We start from the raw sequence: 23,109 nt of genomic DNA, 5'->3' as shown, positions 1-23,109 counted from the left end.
GTGTCAGTGGAGTCCTTCAGTGTTCTGAGCTCTGAAGGGGAAAATTCAACTTCCCTGATGGGTCCTCGGGGTACAAACGGAGTCAGTATAGTTCCAGGTGACTGATCAATGCCAAGGTTGCGAAGGTATATCTGACAAAAGAAATAAGGGACACACGAGGCACTCTTACAGAATGCTAATGGATTCTGAAGTTGCACATTTTCCCTCCATCATCTTAGAGAACAGTAGAGCAGATCAGTTGGAAGAGGCTCACAGAGATCAAGTCCAACTGCCTGACCACTGCAGGGCTACCCAAAAGTTAAACCACATTAATGAGGGCAGCATCCAAACGCCTCTTGAACACTGACAGGCGCTGGGCATCAACCACCCCTCCAGGAAGCCTCTGCCAGTGTCTGACCACCCTCACAGTAAAGAATTTTTACCGAATATCCAGTCTGACCCTCCCCAGAGCAACTCCCATGCGTCCTGCTATTGGTTTCCAGCATCTCCTTATGTGCTTCCCCTCCTCAGGGAGTTGCAGAGAGTAACAAGGTCGCCTCTCAGCCTCCTTTGCTCCTCAGCCTCTCCCCACAGGACACGCATCCCAGACCTTTTACTAGCTTTGCTGCCCTCCTCTGGACACTTTCAAGGACCTTAACATCCTTTTTACGTTGTGGAGCCCAGAGCTGCACGCAACATTTGAGGTGAGGCTGCACCAACGCTGAATACAGCGGGAGAATCACCTCTTTTGACTGCCTGGCTACGCAGTGTTTGATGCACCCCAACGCGTGCTTTCCCCTCAGGTCCCTTCCTGCTGAGCTGCTCCCCAGCCGTTTGTATCCCACCTACATCCAGCACTGTTCCACCCCAGGTGCAGCACCCAGCGCTCACCTTCGCTGAATTTCGTGCCACCGATGAGTGCCCAGTGCTCTATCTAGATCCCTCTACAAGCCCTCAAATCCTTCCTGAGAGTCACCAGCACCTCCCAGTTTAGTAACATCAGCAAACTTGCTACGGGCACATTCAGCTCTTGCATCCAGATCATTGACACAAACGTTGAACAGAACTGGCCCTAAAATTAGTGGTGTTCCCTGGGGAACACCACAAGGGGCCGGCCAGCAGCCAGATGTAGCCCCATTCACCACAACCCTCCGAGCTCTACCCTCAAGCCTTTTCCTCGCCCAGCGTAGTGTGAACCACTTCATCTCACACTTGGACTATTTGTCCAGAAGGATGCCGTGACAGATAGTATCCCTGGCCTAAATAAAATCCGGAAAAATGACATCCACAAGGTGGGTGACCTTAGTGCAGAAGGGGATCAAATTAGACAAGACTTCCCCTTCACGAGCCCACACTGACTACAGCCAGTAACAGCTTTGTTCTTTAAACGCCCTTCAGTAGCACCTAGGACGATCTTCTCCATAACTGCTGTAGGAACTAAGGTTAAACTAAGGTCTGTAGTTTCCTGGGTCTTCTCTCATGCCCTTTTTGTAGATGTGTATAGCATTGGCCAGCTTCCAGTCAGCCAGGACCTCCCCGGACTCCCATGACCTTTGGTAAATTGCTGAGAGGGGTCCAGCTGTAACATCCTCTAATTCCTTCAGCAATTTGGCATGAATCCTGTCAGGCCCTATGCGCTTATGAATGTTGAGTTGATAAAACCAGTGCCTTACAATTCAGTGACCGATGACAGAGAGTCACTGATCCCCCGTCACGGTCCTCCAACTCATTGGACTGGGCAGCATGAGATCTGTTATTACTGCTAAACAGTGAGGCAAAAAAGGCATTAAATGCTTCCACCTTTTCCTCATCCTTACTTGCCAGGTGCCCATCTGCATCAAGTATTAGTCCAGTGTCTTCCTCAGACCTCCTCTTGCTCTTGACATACTTTAAAAAGCCTTTTTTTTGGTGTGATTACACCTTTTTCTTCCCAAATGGGTTCAGCACAGAAAGCTTAACATGATCAGACTTTGAAATTCAGGCTAGGCAGCAGGAAAGTTCCTCGCTCTTAAGGAAAAGTTCATTATGGGCCAGTCTTCAAGGCAAAGAGTTGTGAACCCTTTTGCCAGAGCTGGTTCAAAACAATCATGAAATAGTTCTGGTGATGCTGCTATAGGGAATAAACCCACACTGGACTAGGGACGATATTAAGTTCTTTGTACAACCAAGACTTAGTTTTACTAGTGCAGCTAAAGCAATAAATCACTCCATAGTAAAGACAGCATAAAATGTATGTCTTTTTTCCTTTTCCATATGGGAAAGTACAGAACAAATGCACACAAGCACTATCTGTAATTGGATGCTGCATATGTATATATATTCATATAACGTATTAAATAAAAAAATGCTATCCAAGTAAAATTTCTTCATTATCATTAAGCGTTAAAAGCAGTTTACAGAAGCAAAACTAAAATCCTACTTAAAAATCTAAAAAATGTGTGATACATATAGAGAGAAAAACATAACTAGGATGAAACCAACTCTCCGTGCAACACCCAGAGATTGTCAGTTCAGACACACACAGCATCATCCCCTGTATTAATATATTTTGAAAGCTGGAACAGTCTCTCAGAAGTAAGAGCCTATCAAAAGCCACCTACGGTCTCCTGAGAAAATTTCTTTCCTTTTACCAGAGTATCTATGTTTATAGATATTATATACAGCTTAAAAAAAAAAGAAGTTAGTTTCATTTCATCACTTATAGGGGGAAGTTATTTTCAACTTATGCTACAGCCTAAATTTGCCAACCATATGAAATAAATGAATTTATATAACTTGGCCAACTCTATCCCCTATGATACTATTATAAACCTACATTTTAATAACTTACGTGCGACCTGATCCCCTTTACCTTGTCAGTGATTTATGACAACAGAATCCTCAAAACTACAGCTGGAGAACATGCCTCATTATATTGATGAGTCTATGATTCTTTATATTCATTTAAAAAAATGGAGATAACAGACAACCTCTATATCTCATGAATTCCATTTAAAATATTCTCCCTGCAACATTTATATTTGTTTCAACATGTGTTTTCAGAGACATCTCAGAGAGGAGAGCTTCTAAAACATAGTTCCAAGGACCTAACGATTACAGGAATCATCTTGTGAGGGGAACAGCCACATACTCAGAAGATAATTACATGTTTATGATTAACACAAATCTGCATTTAATTTTCTCTAACACTCAGTGGCTATTAGTATAGTTAACATGGCTGCCACAATCTGCCCTTCATTCTCTCCAGCGATCCTAAAACGGAGAAGGGAGGAATGAAATCTGCATTAGCCAGATAGGATACAGTAAAGAAAAGGTATGCAGAGCCTTCGAACATCGTTCATGAGCAATATAAAGAATCAGGAATTTATGTCTTAGATACCTGAACAAAGTGAACAAGAAAGAAGAGTATTTGCCAAGAAGTTCTGTGTCGGTTTTGCTATTATTGCAGATCCGTGGGTGTGTGAAGTTCAGCTCTCTCTCCTGCAGCCTAACGTTTCCTTAGTCAGCACTTGAGTCTCAACCTCACGTTTGGATAATTATATCCCGATCATTTGAAAGAAGCTGGAAGATCAGAAATGACTTACCAATGCTCTGCAAAAAGAGCTGTAAGCAACTTATTTACAAGTCTTCGTATCAAACATTTCACTTACCACTAATGCTATGTCCTGTTCTTTTTCTTGTGCCCTTTATGCTCCAGCACAATCAGCCACTGATCTTTACATTCCTCTTGGGTATTGTTACTGCGATACTATCACCTGTACCCGGGGGAGCCTCTGCCATACCCAACCCTTACTTTTCCCATATAAATATTACCTGAAAGTTATTTCATCCACCTCTGTAGTTAAGACAAACTGAACCACTATCATGGATCAAGGTCACCAGTAGAACAGATCAGTCAGTATAAAACCATTTGTATGTAGACCCTACCAAAGCATTGGGAAAAACAATGGGACAACTCTAACGTCAGAGTTATTAGAATCACAAAAATGAAGTGTCCTTTAAGACTTATTAGGCATACACAAAATAAATCACCTAGTATTTCTACAATAACTATTGCATGACGGGTTCCCAACACAACTAGATGTCAGAAACTAACTATAAGCACGACAGCCTCTCGACTCAGACAACCAATCTTATAATACCTTCTGCACTTTTGTCCTACCTGCTCTAAAGTAGCTGAATATACTCATATCCCTTTATAATCCCTTGTAAAAAGTTACAAAATTTTATAAGAACATAACTTACTGGGATCCTTTCTTCAATATTAAACTCTTCTTTTTCCGGAGTTCCCAAACAAGCTGTTCCAAAGGGGATGAAGTTATCGTCTTCTGCACTGGTGAAGAAGTGTCCGGAAACTGCTGAAGAGCACCCTGCTGAGCCCGAGCCCCCCTGGCTACTTTCCCCAGAACTAGCAGGAAGATTCAAACTGTCTTGGGAAATATCCCCTAAATTGTCCGTGCTGACATGACCAGTAGGAATATCTACGTTATGGGGCAGTTGTTGATTTTCAAGACCATCACAATTCTTCTGGTCATCAGCTGGAGAGTTTCTATCCTCTCTAAGGAGCTGAGCAACTCTTTCACAGGAAACGAAACCATTTGGGTCTGAACTTTGTCCTGTACTGTCACTTTCAGCATCTTTATCAGTAGGTCCAGAAACCATCTCAGTTGTAAACTTGTGCATCATGGAGCCTCCTAGTCTATTTTCAGACACTCTTAGAACACTACTTTTTTCTTCTAAAGGTTGCATCGCCTCCGTTGATGTTGCTGGCTGAACAACGTCAGTCAGGGAGGTGTTTCTACCAGCGACATTTACTGAGTTGTCAGACTGAGATCTAGTAAGAGGGTGAACATGCTCCAAGTTTTTATTATAACAGTGCAAACTTTCCAGGGAATGTGTCTCCCCAGGAGAAGCAGCAAGATAACCTTTAGGGTTTCTACTACTATTCTGCGTTGACAAAATATTGTTCAAAGAACTGGTAATTGCACTGTAGGCTTTCTTTCTCGGAGAAATTCCACTTGGGTGAGATGAAGCCAGTGCATCAGATATCTTGTCTGACTGGCTCATATTCCAAGTCCCCACCTTCTCCATGAAGCTAAGTGATGGGAGCGACTGAATTCTTCCAGTGTGAGGATATTTCAGTTTCAAGGACTCAAAGTGTTTGTCATTTCCTTTCTGAGCACATTGCAGAGAATGTTCCTTCTCAACAGATGTAGGTGTACTGGTAGACAAGTTCCCAGAATTTTCTTCATTTAAGCACAAAGGAGAGGCCTGAATATCCGACTTGATCACTCGAGCACTGGGTTCTGCCTCAGTTTTGTTTACAAGTATCCCTGGAGTCGACTGATAGCTTGGACGAGCAAGGTGTCCAAAGAATGAGCCATCACCTATGAGGAAATTAAATGAAGGGGAAATGTCTCTAAGTTTATGTCCCCTTTCTATGGAAAAATCTGAAATAGTTAATTCACCCCTGCGCACTCCAGGTTCTGCTTCCACTAGGGCATTCTCACCACGTGAAGAAGGAGCTTCCGTGTCCGTCACGACGAGCTGTTTAGGTGTACAATCACTAGTGCCCGTCACAACAGGGACAAGCTCCTCTTTCTCAAGTCTCACTGCAGGAGATGCTTGTTTCTGCTGATGATCTAGGAAAGCTCCCTGGGGCTCATTAGTAACAGCCACGAATTTCACGCTTCCAAAGTCATTTAAATCTGCTCCATTCTCCTCAGACTCTCTGAGTATTTCAGAAGTCTTTGCAGAAAATTTATCCTGTCCATCTGAAGTTTTACAACTGTCTTTCCTCAAATCATCAGGCAACTTATTAGAGAAATCAAGCCCAGAAACATTCTTGTCTTTTTCCAACTTCTCTAGGTGTCTCAGGCATCCTTCTGACTCTGTCTCAGCCATTGTTACTTTCTCCACCTGCATCTCTCTTTCACATTTTTCTGAATTCTTAGTCAGTGTTATTTTACAAGAGGAGTTTTCAGATGAGAACTCATCGTGCCTCAATAACCCTTTTTCCTTCTCTGCAAGCTCAAAACCAGGAGCTTTCACATTGTTGTCACAAGAGAAATGTTCATCTTTTGCAGAAGTACTACAGGTCTGCTTTGCAAGGGAAGCTTCCATTTTGTTCAGTCTACTTTCCTGGATTAGCATCGTTTTAGAAGTGGAGCTTGCTAAACTGTCACCTGTTTGGGGGATCAGTGTCTTTCTATTAGCGTCGTTTTTACAGTCTTCATTTGCCTCCTTGTTCACAAGTAGATGTCCAGAAAAACAAGAGGCTTGCTGAGACAAACCACCACTAAAACTGGCATCACAAGGTTCCCCGTGTCTGAATGGAAGCGGATGCTGAGACAAACTAAAGCAGTCACTGGGTGCATCGGAGGGTACTTCAGCATCTGCCAAACACACAGCTTCTTCTATGTGCAAAGGCTTTGAATGCTCCTCTGAAGCACCAGAAACATCAGGGACTCCTCTATAAGAGACAAGAAAAGTAAGCACATTTCTCATGACACTATTTATTTCAACATTTTCTGCTTAAGTGTAAGAGGCCAAAGTATGACTTCATCCAAACAAGTAACTGGGATTTAGCAACATGCACATAAATACATCCCCTAAACAGAGCAAAATGCAAAGAAATGTAAAGAAAGTCCAAATAATATTGAAAAGCCCTCCTGCCCTATAAAGTCAAGGTTTGAAAGTTATTTTTTCTACTTGGTATGTTGGTATTTTTAGTCAGTTCGGGACTGAAAGGTTTTGCTTGTTTTTATTGTACTAACAGGACACTTTAGTTAAATGTAAAATAAGACAGAAGTCTAAAGAAAATAGAGGATTTGCTTACATTTTTTAAAAAATGCAAATGTATAAACGTATATAAATTGTATAACATAGAGGAAATACAAGAATCATCCACTTCAGTTTTTTTATATTAATTATTTAAAGGATATAAAATATAGTGTTTTTTAACATAAAAATTATCATTAAACCTCAACTAATATTACTAAATGCAAGTAGATCATCACCTCTGGTGGAACTGAGTTCTGATCCACGAAGTAAAGTCACCGTACGTTATATTAGGAAACAAATCTGTCCTGTCACACACCAGATACGTAGGGGGAAACAAACATCAATGACACTCTAAATATGTGTATTTACATGCACACTCTTTTCCTGTCTTTAATAAAGGGCAGAAAATTTCCTGACTTCTTTGCACAGGAGTTATTTGTCACACTTTCGTATGAAGGCTTTGACAAAGACTTTTTAAAGAAATACTTCTTGCAGTAACATATTCATATTTTTATATAAAAGTAAGTATTTTAAATGACAAGTGTTACACTAGCAAATAAAAGCATAGAGTCATATAGAATGGTTTGAGTTGGAAGGGACCTTAAAGACCATCTCGTTCCAACCCTTCTGCCATGGGCAGGGAGACCTTCCACTAGATCAGGTTACTTAAAGCCCCATCCAGCCTGGCCTTAAACGCTCACATAAAAAATGAAAAACACATAAAACACATAAAAAATGAAAAGTTCATATAAGACCTGTTGAGGTTTTCCCTTGTTCAAACCTTTTTGAAGGCAAAATAATGAGAAGAACTCTACTAAAGCCTTCTCTCTACTTAAAATAAATACATAAAACACAATAAATAAATAAATAAACAAACAAGCAAACAACGACACATCTTTGTCCTTTGTTTCTGTGACCACAAAATGATAATTATTTAATTATGAAAGATAGGACAATTTATGGTCACTCAGGAAAAAAGTTGTGTTCTGTCACAACACCAGGTAACTTTATCCTACCTTAAAGGAATAAAATCCATTTCTGATTGCTGGAGAAGCGTCTCATCTGAAAACCTCCGGCCTTGTGTTGAATACGTCAGCAGGGGAAGACAGGGAGAGAATTGACTGTCCTGAATATCTTTTAAAAACAACAACAACACAGCAATCAAAGTTTGCAAGGTAATCCCTATTTAACTGCCCTGCCAACTAACACAGCCTTCAAACTCAAAAACGTGCTAACTGCAGTCAAAATGATGTAACCCCATCGTTTACTCTACTGAAGCATATTCCCTTATGTTTAAGGGAAAAATTTTAATTTAGCTTTTTTTTTTTTTTGTATCAAACTCAAAGGTTTCCTCTCACCGATCTCAAAATGCTACATGACACTGACATCTCTAACTTACCTTCTTAAGCTTAAATTTCCTTTTGTGCACATCCCTATCCTTTTTCACTCATTAGCCAGCATCTCCCCTAGTGATTTCCTTGCAGCCTGTACACAGGACAGGCTTCTACCCAGACCACCATTTATTCCTTTAAAAGCGGAGAAGCTCCAGTAATGTCTTCTCCAGTTGCCATTTTTTCATAATTTCTGTTTGCAGCAAAGGCCATGTATACATTTTTCTTTCTTTAGGGTTTAAAGACGCAAGTAATAGTAAAATTTAGTTATCACAATTATACTAGCACCACTGTCTACTGCCATAGCAGTAAGTTTTAGGTTCTATCACATATTTCTTTGTTGTTTGAGGTACTTGGCATTTCCAACCTTTTTAATTCACTGCTTACAAAAACAAAAGGAAATGTTTCATAACACAAGAATACAAATAACTGTAAGCTTGCATTTGATAAATGTAAATGACAACATACACGTTTTGATAGAAGCAAAACAATTACTTCCACTTCAATGATAAGTAAACAGATTTTTTTAAGCAAAAAAGCAATTTGTCATCAACAGTCTGACTTTCAGAATCAGAGTTCACATTGACTTTAATTACGTTCATTAGTTTCCAACCATCACAGACCAGCTATACTCTGGATCACTTACAGAAGCGTAATCACATCAGATAAGATGACCATTACACAAAAAGAATAAAACTTTAACATTACATCAGCTTTATCCCAAGGCTTTCCGCAGCCTGTATTACATCACCTGATGAGTGGTATCTGACCAGAAGATGACCTTTGAGTCATTTTTAATTTAATACTTACAATTAATGTTTTTAATTACTTTAGAACATTACATAATAAGAGCATAATTAAAGGAGTAGAAATAATTTTATGTCACACAGCAAAGCTGGATCAAAATATGGATGCCCCCTACTCCCACCCCATCAGCAGCCATAATAATATCAATAATAACAGTAATAGATTGCTAGTTTCAGAAATTCCCTTTTATCTCAGCAGCTGTCTCAACCACATGGCAAGCCTAACGTCTCCTAGAAGAAGCCAAATTTGTACCTTAGCATCAGTTGTACAGATGGCACAAACATGCTACAGCAACTTAAGTGAGGAGTCTTTGTTTTTCTAGCACCCAGTACCTCTTCAAAGCTAAACTCTCTCCTCTACTTGATTAAATAAATGTATTGCACTAATCACCATTCCACTGTACTTTCATCTTAATTATTTGCAATACCAAACAGGAATGAAAAGATAAGCTGCCTGCTTTTTTGGACGTTTATAGGAACAGGAGCATATGTATCCTAAAGGTGGGGGCATGGTATGACTTGCTACTTCTGAGCAACTGGACAAGAGAAAGCATTTGGAAGAGGCTCCAACGCAGACTGGTAAGCACCTGTGCCAAACAGGATGAAAAAATGTTTTACGCTTCCATGCCCATTATAAAAGTAGGCAGAACAGCAAAAAGGAGAAAACAACACTGTCAACATCAGCATAGAGAGAGCAAGATCCAGCTAAGGAACAAGGCCAAGGATGTCTTTTTACTACAAATAGTGCCTCGGGGCTTCAACCAAGACTGTGGCCAAATGTACTGGGCTGTTTTGTATTTACGTGGTTGGAATCACAATTTGAATCATGACTTAAAATCACGGAACAGGAGACTGATTCATTTCACTGTAATCTCTAACATTGTTTACAGCTTACTTTTAAGAAAACAAAGAGGTTTGTTTCCAGTGGCTGATCCTGGTTTAGAACCAAATACATTCTGCACATTAGATTTCTTATTCCCAATCACTAACTGGAAACAGACAATATTTACAATGTATTTAATCAACCATTTATTATGTTTAGTATATATTTATTCAAATAATTGTTTTTAATTTTTTATTATACTTGAAAATACTGAGACAGTAGACTGACCACAGATAGCTTACATACAGAATTGTATTAAAAATGCAAAACCATTTATTTTAAGAAACATTAAGCAAGTTGGAATCCAAACTACCTTAGCTGTATTAGATGCATTTTTTCCTCCCAAATCTTGTTTTGCATTTAAAATATTAGTGAACAAAGGAAATAGTAACTGTAGTTATTGAATTAGACTTGTCATCTCCCATCATGATACACTTCATGTTCTCAGAGCTGGCATCTTATTTTTAGTCATACAATAGAAGAGGAAAATAAGCTTTTCTCAATTTTCAGCTTAACTTCTTCACTTTGAATGAAAATGTATTTTCAAGCTAAACTGCAAATCAGGAGTGATTAAAGAAAAAGCTCCCTGCACAATAAAGCCTGGGTGTGCTGTCTTTGTAAATGAAGAGACAAAAAAGACTATGAGGGAGGGAACCAAAAAATAATTGAAAAAAAGCTGTCAAATGCTGTCAAAAATAGATCCTGCCAAACAACTTTTAATGCATCTACACATGTATTGATAAAATAAATGTGCATATAGACATACACACACACCATTAAGTCACAATATTTGGCTGATAAATCAATGCTCTGAAGATATATTATATCAACAGAGATTTAAGTACCACTCAATATTTGTGCTGAGAAATTCAACCTCGCACTCAAACTGATGAAAAATTATTTACCATTCTCCAAGCAGAGTTATAAACAGGAAATCCTCCCTACACGGGTATGCATCCAGTCAGTCCCTTCAATGGCCGTTCTCGTCCCGGTCCTATCCCAAACCCTGGCCCGCAGAAATCCCCACCTTCTTAGAGAAGAGGCACACAGATGAGGCAGATGTTTGCCGAGCAATAAATATCTCGCAGCAGAGACCACCACTACAGGGCGGCCTGGTCACCTGGCATCGCAGCACGGCAAATGATATCACAGAATCACAGAATTGTAGGGGTTGGAAGGGACCTCCAGAGATCATCGGGTCCAACCCCCCTGCCAAAGCAGTTCCCTACAGCAGGCTGCCCAGGTAGGCGTCCAGATGGGCCTTGAATATCTCCAGAGAAGGAGACTCCACAGCCTCCCTGGGCAGCCTGTCCCAGGGCTCCGTCACCCTCACTGTGAAGTTCTTTCGCAGGTTGGTGCGGAATTTCCTGGGCTCCATTTTGTGGCCATTGCCCCTTGCCCTGTCCCCACAAACCACTGAAAAGAGGTTGGCCAAATCCCTCTGTCTCCCACACCTCAGGTATTTGTAAACATTGATAAGATCCCCTCTCAGTCTTCTCTTCTCAAGGCTGAACAGACCCAGGCCTCTCAGCCTTTCCTCACAGGGAAGATGCTCCAGGCCCCGTATCATCTTTGTGGCCCTCTGCTGGGCTCTTTCCAGGAGATCCCTGTCTTTTTTGTACCAGAGAGCCCAGAAATATAGATAGATACAGATCTTTATATAGATAAATAGATATAGATCTTGTTATAGAAATAGATCTTTGTATGACCAAAGTCCAGCCATACGTTTCAGGGGACAAAGCACCCTAGCAAATCTAACAGAGTCGAGGGCTACCTTAGAGGATGACTTGGGGTCATGATCAACAAGCCAGGACAGGAGCCCAGAGCATTACTGAACCCAGAATGGCAAGCATGTTTTCTAGACATACAAGGAGAAAAATTGTTGCTAAGTAGTAACAAGGACTGCTCTCGCCTACCTTCTGCTGAAGCTACTGTTGAAATAGCATTTGCAGGTCCTGATAACTGTAACTCAGAAGATACCCCTAAAATAAGAAGATACCACGGGAGGATCAGAGAAAACAGCCAAGTGATCGGAGAAGCACGCCTCACCACAAAAGGCTGTCAGAGCTAGATCTCGTTAGTGTAATAAAAGAGAAGATTACCGGTGACTCAATCACATTTGTATGTATGCATGCAAGACCAGAAATCTGGTAGTTAAGAGGATTTCAGTTCATATATATAAAAAAAAAATATATATATATATATATATAAAAAAAACAACAATCCAACATAAAACACGGAAGCTATGCAAACCCAGATGATAAGATACTCCGGAGAGCATCGACAAGATCCAACATCGCTGGCGTTCTAGAAGATGTACAAAGCAGTTTAAATAGATCATTAATAGCTTCAACATCTATTTTTTGCTTCAATTCTCTCTTTCTCTCCTTCCTCAGCCTCTTATACATCATCCTGAACAAGAGCCCGCAAGTTCTCCACCTCCACCCAAAGCAATGAAAGCAAATCTCAGCAAGGTACAGCCCCAGTCTCCCCACCCCAGCCCAGGAATGCATTTCCCCCTCCTCTTTTTGCACAGGCACCAGAACTTCACTCAGAGGAAGGGTGCTGGTGCTCAGTGCCTGGAGGCAGCACACGAACAACAAAGCCATGCAGGGTGAGAAGAAGGGGAAGAGAAAAGAGGGGGAAGGAGCAGTTGCGATTCAGCACAGTTGCATCCTTGGTGGAAACCCTCTCCTCCAGCTTGCCCCCTGCAGCAACCTGCAGAAACACCCTTATGGAGTTCAATAAATTAATTTTAACTGAGGCTATAAAACTAAAAATATTTTATACAACATAACTCCATCCATGTCAAATGTTCTTTCCCTTCCAGCTCTTTTCTTTTTCTTTTTTTTTAAACCTTTTCTAATCTTTCAGCGCACGAACTCTATTTTTTTCAGTAACTTATTCTAGAGGGAGAAGGATCATTGCTATCATATTTTGGTTGCTTACAATGATCTAGGGGCTCATTACACTCCGGCATAACCTAGGTTTTGCAGGCAGAGAAGCAGGTGCTCGATGCTTAAAGCAGCAAGTGACGTCAGTACAACACACTTCGAGGATCTTGTGTCAAAACAGTAATTCTTCCTGCTGTCGCTCTGAAGGTCAAAAGCTTCCTCACAGTTGAATTCACTGAACAAGCAAAGCTGGGCATGCTACATTATCTTACAGCCTGCTGACAATTCTGAATGCCAGAGTCAAACTGCCATTTGTGGAAGATAAAAAAGGAAGGCAAAACAAAAACAAAACCTTCTTGGCTTTGTCAATCTGTTCCACAATGTAGCAGGAGCAGTTTCAATGCAACTGTCATTGTGATTTTTCTTTCCACCACCAAAAGGTGATTCAAACACCTTCCGAAGAGAGAAAGGAATAAATTAGTATTATAGCTTACGTTGCTCCCTTCCCTCTCAGATCAGGAAATTTAAGCTTATATAAGGAAATGCTGTGGTTACTGGAACACACTCTAGAAAGCAGTAAATAAGATGCCAGAAGTATAGGGAATTCTTAGATCTTTAAGTATCATGTTAGAAAGCCTTATGCTTTCTATTTCATCTTGCATTTAAAAAAACAAACTTTGACAAATAACAGGAAATTTTTCATGATAAAAAGGTTTCTAGTTCTGCAAACTAATGTGGACAAAAAGCTATACAACATACTAAATACACTAACCCTACAATGAGGATGTAGTCAAAGATAAAGCATACCTAACCTATCGTGTCCTTCCACTTCCTAATATCTGACTTAAACCTGAATTTCCCACATGGCAAAACAAAAAAAGGGTGTTATTCAGTATTACCTAACTTTAGCCAGACACTGTATGTGTACATTGCAGTGAGATGTTACCTGTAGACCCAAACATGAGAAAGCTAGGAGTGTGTTTTGCTTCATAAAGGAGAACATTTATTCCAAAACATCTCAAAAGTCACTCCAAATCCACAGCAGCCAGCAACTAATTCAGCCATACCAGCTTTTCTGCCTGTGCTGTTATGCCAGAACAGGACCTCATTTCATCTTGCTAACATGATGCTTAGAAAAAGAAGAAGAAAAGCTTATAGCAAAATGGTTTAGCATTCAGTATAGTTAATATATTGCTTTTGGTCTATGTCTTGGCAAAAGTCTAAGTCCAAGACTTACAATAAGCTACCTGAAGTTTCTAAGAAGGAAAAAGATGTGCTTGGTCATTACTTCTATGCGTCTCTATCACACACAGGATTTTTCCTGTTCTTTCAACAGATGTACTACTTCTACCAAAGCTAACTTTGTCCCAGGTTTTGCATTTGCAGGTAGATGTCATCTTCTGTCCTGGTTTTCTTCACAGAAATCTATGTATATTCACCACTGAATTCAAAAAACCCTTAGGAGCCACAAATGTTTATCAGGCTATTCCCAAGGCCCTTTCAACTCCATCCCCTTGAGCCAGTTTTTTAACTTCAGAACAAACAACCACAAAGAGCAACACGCACACAAGCAGGTACAGGAACAGCAAATTGCAAGCTGAACTTGCCGTTAACTGGAAGCAACAGAGGCTTATTTTTAAAATATCACAAGCAATCATGCTATTTGCCTATAATTACCTTGTTTGTTTATGAAAAGAACAAAAAAGATGGTGTAGTGAAACCAGCCTTAGAAGCCGCTTTATTCAGCAATTTCAGCTACATCCTGGAAAAGTGAGTCACAAATATAATAACATAACAGGTGGGTAACACTTGATTTTGCAGAGTGATCCTCTAAGGGGTATCAGTACAAAAAGAAACACTTCAAGCTTAGTAACAGCATTGTTAAGAAATGCGTTTCCAAGAAGCGTATGCAAGGATATGCATAAAAGAAGTCCAGGTGGGTGCCATGGAAGTAAAGAAAAAAAGAAAAATAAGTGCTATCAGCATGCAAGAAGTTAACATATTGTAACTTACTGTTACATCATCTAGACCAACAAAGGTTTGCACAGGGAAAATTAAAAGCACAATATTTGATTGGAAATGAGACAAAGCTAACGCTGAAAGTCAGAAGTTAAACTTACAGCACATGATCAAATGTGATGTAAGAACCAGCATTTAAGAGCAGAACTCTACACCTAAATGCAACAAGAGCATTGCAACCGATGGACAACAAGCATGGGTGGGGGACTGCTGAACAGTGGCTGAACACTGTAACTGGGATGAGTAAGGAAACAGAAATGCAATAAACGAAAATAATGCAATAATTAAGTAAGGTAAGCAAGGAAACCATTCTAGCCTGGGTAACGAAACCAAGTATTGATAACACTCTTGGCTAGTTGTGTCTTCCACAGACAGCACAGAAAAGGAAAATAAACCACTTACACAATATTAAAGGTTGGACTAGATGATCTTAGAGGTCTTTTCCAACCTGAATGCTTCGACGATTCTATATGGGTACAGTTAACTATATACTACCTAGCTCTACCTTTACTTTTTGGTTTTATTAAGTGTGCATATGCAAAAAAAGGAAAAGATAGAATAGTTCCAAGTGGAAAGGACCTACAAAGGTCGAGTCCAACGGTCAGACTTCTTCGGGGCTGACCTAAAAATTAAAACATATCATTGAGTCATTTGGTTAACACTCTTAAACACACACAGGCACAGGCAACCACCACGTCACTGGGACACCTGTTCCAGCATCTAACTACCCTCTCAGTTAAGATGTTTTACCAAACGTTCAGTCTGACCCTCTCCTGGTGCAGCTCTGTGCCATTCCCATGCGTTCTGTCACTATATACCAGTGAGAAAAGATGAGCACCTCCCTCATTCCCTTCCTCAGGGAGTTGCAGAGAACAAAGAGGTCACCCCTCAACCTCCTTTACTCCAGGCTTAACAAACCCAGTGTCCTCAGCCTCTCCCCACAGGACATGCCTCCCAGGCCTTTCACCAGCTTTGCTGCCCTCCTCTGGACACTTTCAGGGACCTTAATATCCTTTTTATGTTGTGGAGCCCAGAGCTGCACGCAACATTCAAGGCGAGGCTGCATCAACACTGAGCACAGCAGGAGAATCACCTCTTTTGACCGCCTGGCTATGCCGTGTTTGATGCACCCCAACACACGCTCTTGGCTGCCAGGCACCCTGCTGGACACGCTGAGCCCACTGCCGCCAGCGCCCCCAGATCCCTTTCTGCAGAGCTGCTCTCCAGCCACTAGTCTCCCAATCTGTACTTACGTCCAGCATCACTCCACCTCAAGCACAGAATTCAACTGTTCTTGTTAAATTTCATGCCATGGTTGATGGCCCAAGGTATAATATACTTTATAAATTGATTGCCACAGCTCAAAGTCAAAAAAAAATGAGCAAATACAAGCAAATAAAAGCAATAAAGAAAAATGGATCCAATCAAGGTTGGCTCCGCTTCCAAGAGAAATTAGTTCCTCTTGTTGGGGGACAGATGTGTGTGCTATTATTAATGGGGATCATTTGAAAAAAAAGTCTTTGTTTCCACCATTTTGAGGATAATTATAAACTACTTCAATAAATCAGTAGTATAGTAGTATCACTTGCATCTTAAGATGCAGAGAATAATGTTGTGGTACTAACAGAAGTTTTCTGTTTCAAAGATGTACTGCTGCCAGTGAACTAAAAAGCATACAACCGGAATGGATTAGAATATTCTGACTCCACATGGATGAAAATCAATGTAAAACGGAATGAATAAAGGCAAAAATTAAATTTTGGAACCTCTCAAATCAATCTAACTAAACCGTGGCAATTAGATGTGAAAGAAAGCAACAGAAACACTTATCTTTTCTAAAACAGAGGCGTTAAAACTGAAAAATATTTCTGACAGCAATATAAATTGTACCTAAAGGCATGCGTTAGCAATTAGGACCACTACTAGAATATTAAACACTATAAATTATGGTCTATTGCTACAAAAATATCATTTATCTAAACACTCAATGCAGAAAGAAAATAAGTAAATGAACCACCCCATGGTGGTGGAACTAGATGGCCTTTAAGGTCCCTTCCAACCCAAACTATTCTATGATTCCATGAATAAATCTGTATCTAGGCTGGTGCAAGTTCCAGGCATGGAAACAATACAACCATGTCATCAGATTAGATTAGAAAAAAAACAGAGAAACAGAAAATCTGGCTACTTTATGTCAGAAATAAAGATGACTGCCAAATAATAGATGCACGGTCCCACTAGCATTACCAAATGTAATCCATCAGTCACTCAGGATATCTCATGTGAGAGGTCATGGCGTATTAGCAGAGCTAAAAATGCGTTGTGAAAAATGGAGTTATAACAAACGGGTCTGTCCTACAGGAATACAGCCAGAAGAACGCTGTACTTGAATGCAGCAAAAACTACTTTGAATACAGGACGAATCAGCAGTTAATGATTCTCTCACTCAGGATGCTAGAAACAGCTGCATGCATATTCTTTCCCAGTATCCAGCTTGGTGGGGATAACCCAACTCCATGTGTTCTTCATTTACATATCAAGGATGAAATATATGCAGTGTCCAGCCACATCATGCATTAGCTAATCAGAACTATATGGTCTGGAAGATCGCTACACCAGCACTAGTATGGCTGGAAAACAAACTTATTGATGAACTACAACAAACAGAACACGAAGCTGAAGTATGAGGAAACACCAAGCCAGAAAGCCTCAAATTATGTCAGAAAACTGACAGCTGTTATAATCAGTTGATGCAAAAACTAAGTATTTACCATTAGTGTATTATTCTGGATGGTCACAGACATTAGCTTTAACACCCTTCAGGTTTTTTCTATTTGAAACTGCATTCTTAATGACAATGCTTGTAATAAAGCTATAAACTGCACGCAGCTTTCATATCTTCGCTATGATTAACAATACTGAGGAGAATATACCACCTGAAAAAGCACGGCAAGGCCCAAATGACCAATTTAAGACAGATAGTGATTCTTTCCCTTAATGTGTTACATCCCAATACAGGTATTGTCTGAAGACAGAAATTTAAGGACTTGTAACAAAAACCTTAATGTTGATATGAATGAAGTAAGAATTTGGTTGTGAACACACATGCAAGCACCAGAACAGAAGGCTATTTAGCAGAAGATCCTGTGCCCTGAAAACAGGAGGGTAACAAGGCTGCAACATTTTATATACATGGTGCCTCCTCCTGTTAGCCCAAGAGGACAGCAGAATACAGCAAAGCACCACCCCATAACCAGAACTTGATAGTTTTGATAGCTGGTCTGTAACACAGAGGCTAGTGCATCCTAGCTAGACCACCAGGTGAAAAAAAAAAAGTTGGTGGTTCTGAGTGCAACAGAGCGAGTGGGTGGACATCAGCTGACTCAGACGTTTTGAAAATTACCATCACCTTCCCCTTCCAGGTAGTCTTTGTTATACTAACTTCCTACATGAGCAAATCCCTTTATCTGGATAGTTTGGGTTGCAGTAGTACAGTACTTCTAGCTAAAATTCTTCAGTTTTTCCTCTTATCTGCAAATGAATACAAATACCAATTAATTAAAGAGCAGCAGCATTTATACAGTACCTCTATAAAGGGCCACTGAAAACTTTTTTAAACTGTATTTGGAGATTGCTTTGTAACAAAAAAAAGCAGAGAAAGGTGGAAGCAGTACACAGTAGCTTGAATATATGAGACGGGTACAAATATGTACACACCAAAGTTTTTGAAGCTATCAATTACATCTAGTTTACTGTTTTGAAGTTAACAAAGATTTATGACTAAAACAGGTTTTAAAGAGAATATCTGATCACCTAAAAAGAACCCCCAAAATTTCTAACTTGAATACAGCTTACTGTTAATTCTCCAGGAAAACAAGACTACAGTTTTACCTGAGAACAAAGATAATCAGTTCACCTATTAAAAGACCCAGGGAAGGCACACAAGCTCTCTATCTCATTTTGAAGATGGGCTTTGACAACAAAATTACACAGAACATATTTTGTGAACACCACTTCTCACAAGAAGAAGTCAAATCCAAGCTGAGGACTGGTTTGAAAGGAAAAGTAAAATCCTAATCATTTAGCAGATTAAAGATGCCGAGTTGAACATACCCAGCAGTAAGCCACGTGATGTATCTCCAGGATACTGCCTTCTGGATGTTTCTGCTGAAGACAACACTCCTTCCTCCAGCGTAGGGAACTCCGTCAGGTCATTTCTATCACAAGTCAGGCCAAGCTTCGTCTCCGAGGCAGCAGTTAATCGGCTGGCATCCACTTCTGGTGGAAGCTGATACCACGACTCAATTTCCTAAGAACAAGTGGGGAGATTAAACTGTGCATCAAGAAAATTCTAAGACATTTTTTCCAAGGAATTAAAGCCTAGGTTTTGAAATAGTGAAGCCATTGATTCTAGATTGTATTTTCTATACAAATACTCAGTTGTCATTGTTAACGAATCATGATGCACTAGTGAACTGTCGAAGTCCACTGTCAGTTCTCACCATGGTCTGAGTTCTCAGCATTCACTACCTGTTCACCAGCCTTCCATCACTTCTCAGAAACTGAGCTCCATCTCCAAATCCTACAAATATAGAAGACTTTTTTCCAAACCAGAATGAAATCTCTCACTTAGAAATGACAACCCCAATGAAGACAAATGCTTCTGCAGGATGCTGGGCCAATACAGTACCTGACACTGTATAGTAAAGGTGGTTCGCATTCTGTAACTGGGGATTAACAAGCAGAGCACTTACCAATTCAACTTTGAAAAGATTCTAGTTATGAAAGTTCTGAGTTCACACAGATAGTGCCTGAGACTTCTAGCCAACCCTTCGTTTTGTTTTTTAACAGAAAAAGACATACAGTTCACGTGCAACTGGAAAGGTGCATCGTCAATTCAAGTAATTCATTAAAGAATTTGCATTGGGATTACTGGGGAAGTAATTAAATGGATACTTTTTAATTATAGAAAAGGTACAGACCTATCTGGTGTAAAGACTTAAGAATACCAATCACTTAAGGCAACCCATTATCTTGAGCATATATAACATAATTACATATACATTAATATGAGCAAGAAAGTGTCCTGGTAAATTGGCAGAAGTACACAGAGCACACAGAGTTGTTAAGGCTGGAAAAGCCCTCTGAGCTCATCTGGTCCAACCACCCCCCTACCACCGCTGTCACCCACTGAACCACGTCCCCAAGCACCACGTCCAACCCTCCCTTGAACACCCCCAGGGACGGTGACTCCGCCACCTCCCGGTCACCCCGTCCCTACACCTGACCACTCTTTCTGAGAAGAAATGTCTCCTCATTCCCCACCTGAACCTCCCCTGGCACAGCTTGAGGCCATTCCCTCTGGTCCTATCACTGGTTACCTGCGAGAAGAGGCCGATCCCCAGCTCCCTACACCTCCCTTTCAGGCAGTTGCAGAGAGCAATGAGGCCTCCCTGAGCCTCCTCTTCCCCAGACCAAACACCCCCAGTGCCCTCAGCCGCTCCTCACAGGACTTGTGTCCCAGGCCCTTCACCAGCTTCGTAGCCCTTCTCTAGACACGCTCCAGGGCCTCGATGTCCTTCGTGTAGTGAGGGGCCCAAAACTGAACACAGCACTCAAGGTGCACCCTCACCAGAGCTGAGTACTGGGCTATGATCGCCTCCCTGCTCCTGCTGGCTACGCTATTCCTGATGCAAGCCAGGATGCTGCTGGCCTTCTTGGCACAAAAATTTGGGCGTTTCTGCATTGGCCGGGAATCGAACCCGGGCCTCCCGCGTGGCAGGCGAGAATTCTACCACTGAACCACCAATGCCAGATGCTCTGTGTTTTGCTGTTACAAACCGACCACCTCGCTAAAACTCAGTTGTTACTGAAGTAGCATCTTTGCATAATGGCTGCAGGTTCTTCTGCCTTTTGAAACGCTGCTAAGGTATCAAAAGCTGCTTTTCACATCAGGATTTTACTACAGGAGCTATCATCTTCGCTCAAGATTCTTTATAGTCCATTTGAGAACTCTGAGTTGATGAGAAATTTTGTTTCCAAAAAACTGTGATCTTATGCAGTTCTTGGAGTACTGAAATATTTAGCAGCGTATCCATTAGATAGAACTACTGCATCGCAATGCGAGTACAATTTTCCTTAATCAAATCAAGAACGTGATTAAAACTAGGGTCTAGAAGTAGTCACACTTTACGTGAACTGAAGCATGGCTCTCTGCTAACAGCCAAATCCAGTATTTTGAGGCAGACTGATCTGACAACTTAGAAGGAGTAGCAGGATCGGGATTATAGTGAATTGCAAACTGGATACACATCACTGCTGCAATGCAGAAAACATTATACTGGAAAATTTGTGTAAGTTAATAACCAGAAAACAGAGGTCACCCCCCCTCTCCTCAGCACAGGTACGTTCTCAGCTGAACTACTGGTGACTCGGTTTTGAACACTGTATATGTAAAAAAGGTTTGTAACACCTGGATCACAGCTAGACAACTTGACAGATTTTACAACAGTCCTGTAGTTCTGCAGTTCCAACGTACAGAAACACCGAACTTTACGGGGGGTAGGCCTGAATTATACAGGTAAAGCCCTTTGTGTTATTTTAAGTCACATAATTAACCTTCAACTGTGACAAAAAAAAAAAAAGCACAAGGCAAGTACCTGGTTAATGGCAGTTCTCTGACGTATCGCTTCTCCTAGGGAGATGCCGCTGGTAGCCGATGCCTGGGTCTCGCTGCTGCTCTGGCTTAGCGATTCCTCCTTCCAACGACGATGCGGTGGAGTTGTTGCAATAGGCTGAAAGAAACAACGTGCATTTTTAAAGCAGAAAATTTCTGGGTATTTCGACATGCATACATACCTAAGTAAACTGACAATTAAATATACTAAATAGCCAAGACATCCGTAATGCTGGAAGTTAGGCATCCACCCCAGTGGATTTGGCCAGCGAACAAAATTCCATGCAGAGTCCCAAAAGAGCGTAATTTTTTGCACATTAGCCCCTTGTTTTTGAGGGCCCGAGACTTACTTCTCATTCCCATCCTACGTACATGCAGCTCTGAGTAAATCACAAAACACTAAACTCACTGTCTAGATCAAAATCATTCTGACATTTGTCCTGTCTCTTTTATTAACAGCAGACTTCTTTTTATAGTCTTTTGTTATTTTTATATTATTTTTGTTAAAAACAGAAGGCTTTTAATTTATATCAGTGTTACCAACTCAATTTAAGTTGTTTTAACTCAATTTTTAAAGGCAATTTATGTAAATACCTTAAAGCAACTACAAGATGATCTCTATATTACAGTTTAGCACTACCTGACTCTGAGGACATGAACTGAAGTTAAATTGGACTTCTGCCTAGAAAAGCAGCTGTGACGTTTTTCCCTCGAGGTAGCAGAGGAATCTATTCTGCAGTCAGAAACAAATTTCTCTCCCAGAGCATCCCATGCCTGCCACCCCAGCGACTCTAACAGCCTTCCTCAGCCAGGCCCAAGCACAATCGTATACAAGTGTGAAGACAGACACGTTTGCAACTCCCAGATTCAGCCAAAAGAAAAGTGTTCCAAGGAAAGCAGATTATTAGCTTAAAAATAAATAAATAAATAAAATCTGGAGACTAGCACTGGTGAATATCGGGTAAGGTTATTAATGCAGCAATCTGACGTGAATTCCCAACCAGAAGGGCTTGCAGCTCTCCTACCCCTTTAATACACCTCCCTGCCCTCATACTCTTCCTCATGCCAACTCTGGTTCCAATTTAACTTACTAATAACAAACGTTTAAAATTTTTTTTAAAGCTCAGCCACCCTTGGAGGTGTATTTAGTGAAGAACGCTGCAGCCAGAGCGAGCTGGGCAGGAGGATGATGAGGGCCCATCACCCGGGCAGGGGATGAAGGGCTGAAGTAGGCAGGGACACGCTCAGAAAAGGACAGGGCTGCCGAGAAGCAAAGGATTTCCTGGAAGCCCTCCCTCTACACACCTAACTGGAATACTGTTGGATCTAAACCTTCAGTTGCAAAGCCCTTCGGCGACTTTTTCTTTCGTTATGTATTTCTGACAAAGTGGTCTAACATTCATTCGCCAATTCCCATTCAGCAGCACAGATCTACATTTGACCGAGTACCTTTTGCAGCCTGAAAAGCAAGCCAGAGTTTTCACGGAATATGAATGTCTTTAAGGGAAGAGATCAGACGCAAACATAGCAAAAAAAAAAATACTGAAAATTCAGTATTTAAGACTGCTTTCTTTAGCCAGGGATAATACCGACTAAATCACCTAAATTTACACCTGAATTCTGTTTAATTCTTCTTATGCACAAAAAGCCGACAAGGAAATGAATAAAAGCTTTTAAG

At 40.8% G+C, this 23,109-nt stretch overlaps 1 protein-coding gene and 1 non-coding gene across 2 annotated transcripts in view; both read right to left on the bottom strand.

Moving 5' to 3' along the window:
- The window catches only part of LOC125179703 (uncharacterized), a 33,201-nt gene continuing 10,092 nt past the window's right edge, over nucleotides 1-23,109 (bottom strand). The window contains exons 2-8 of the mRNA XM_066997063.1: nucleotides 21,415-21,549; nucleotides 18,869-19,064; nucleotides 11,759-11,824; nucleotides 7,779-7,896; nucleotides 4,225-6,451; nucleotides 3,359-3,540; nucleotides 1-131 (exon numbers count right to left, since the gene is read on the bottom strand). Of these exons, the coding sequence (XP_066853164.1) occupies nucleotides 3,502-3,540; nucleotides 4,225-6,451; nucleotides 7,779-7,896; nucleotides 11,759-11,824; nucleotides 18,869-19,064; nucleotides 21,415-21,549 (2,781 nt within the window). The 3' untranslated portion in view covers nucleotides 1-131; nucleotides 3,359-3,501. The remainder of the gene's footprint in view (nucleotides 132-3,358; nucleotides 3,541-4,224; nucleotides 6,452-7,778; nucleotides 7,897-11,758; nucleotides 11,825-18,868; nucleotides 19,065-21,414; nucleotides 21,550-23,109) is intronic.
- Nucleotides 20,497-20,567, bottom strand: TRNAG-GCC (transfer RNA glycine (anticodon GCC)). The gene has a single exon. It is a non-coding gene; the product is annotated as a tRNA-Gly (tRNA).

The sequence above is a fragment of the Anser cygnoides genome, chromosome 4 (assembly GCF_040182565.1).
Source record: "Anser cygnoides isolate HZ-2024a breed goose chromosome 4, Taihu_goose_T2T_genome, whole genome shotgun sequence".
Taxonomy (NCBI): domain Eukaryota; kingdom Metazoa; phylum Chordata; class Aves; order Anseriformes; family Anatidae; genus Anser; species Anser cygnoides.
The sequence above is the reverse complement of the archived record's forward strand: the minus strand, read 5'-3'. Positions and strand labels throughout refer to the sequence as shown.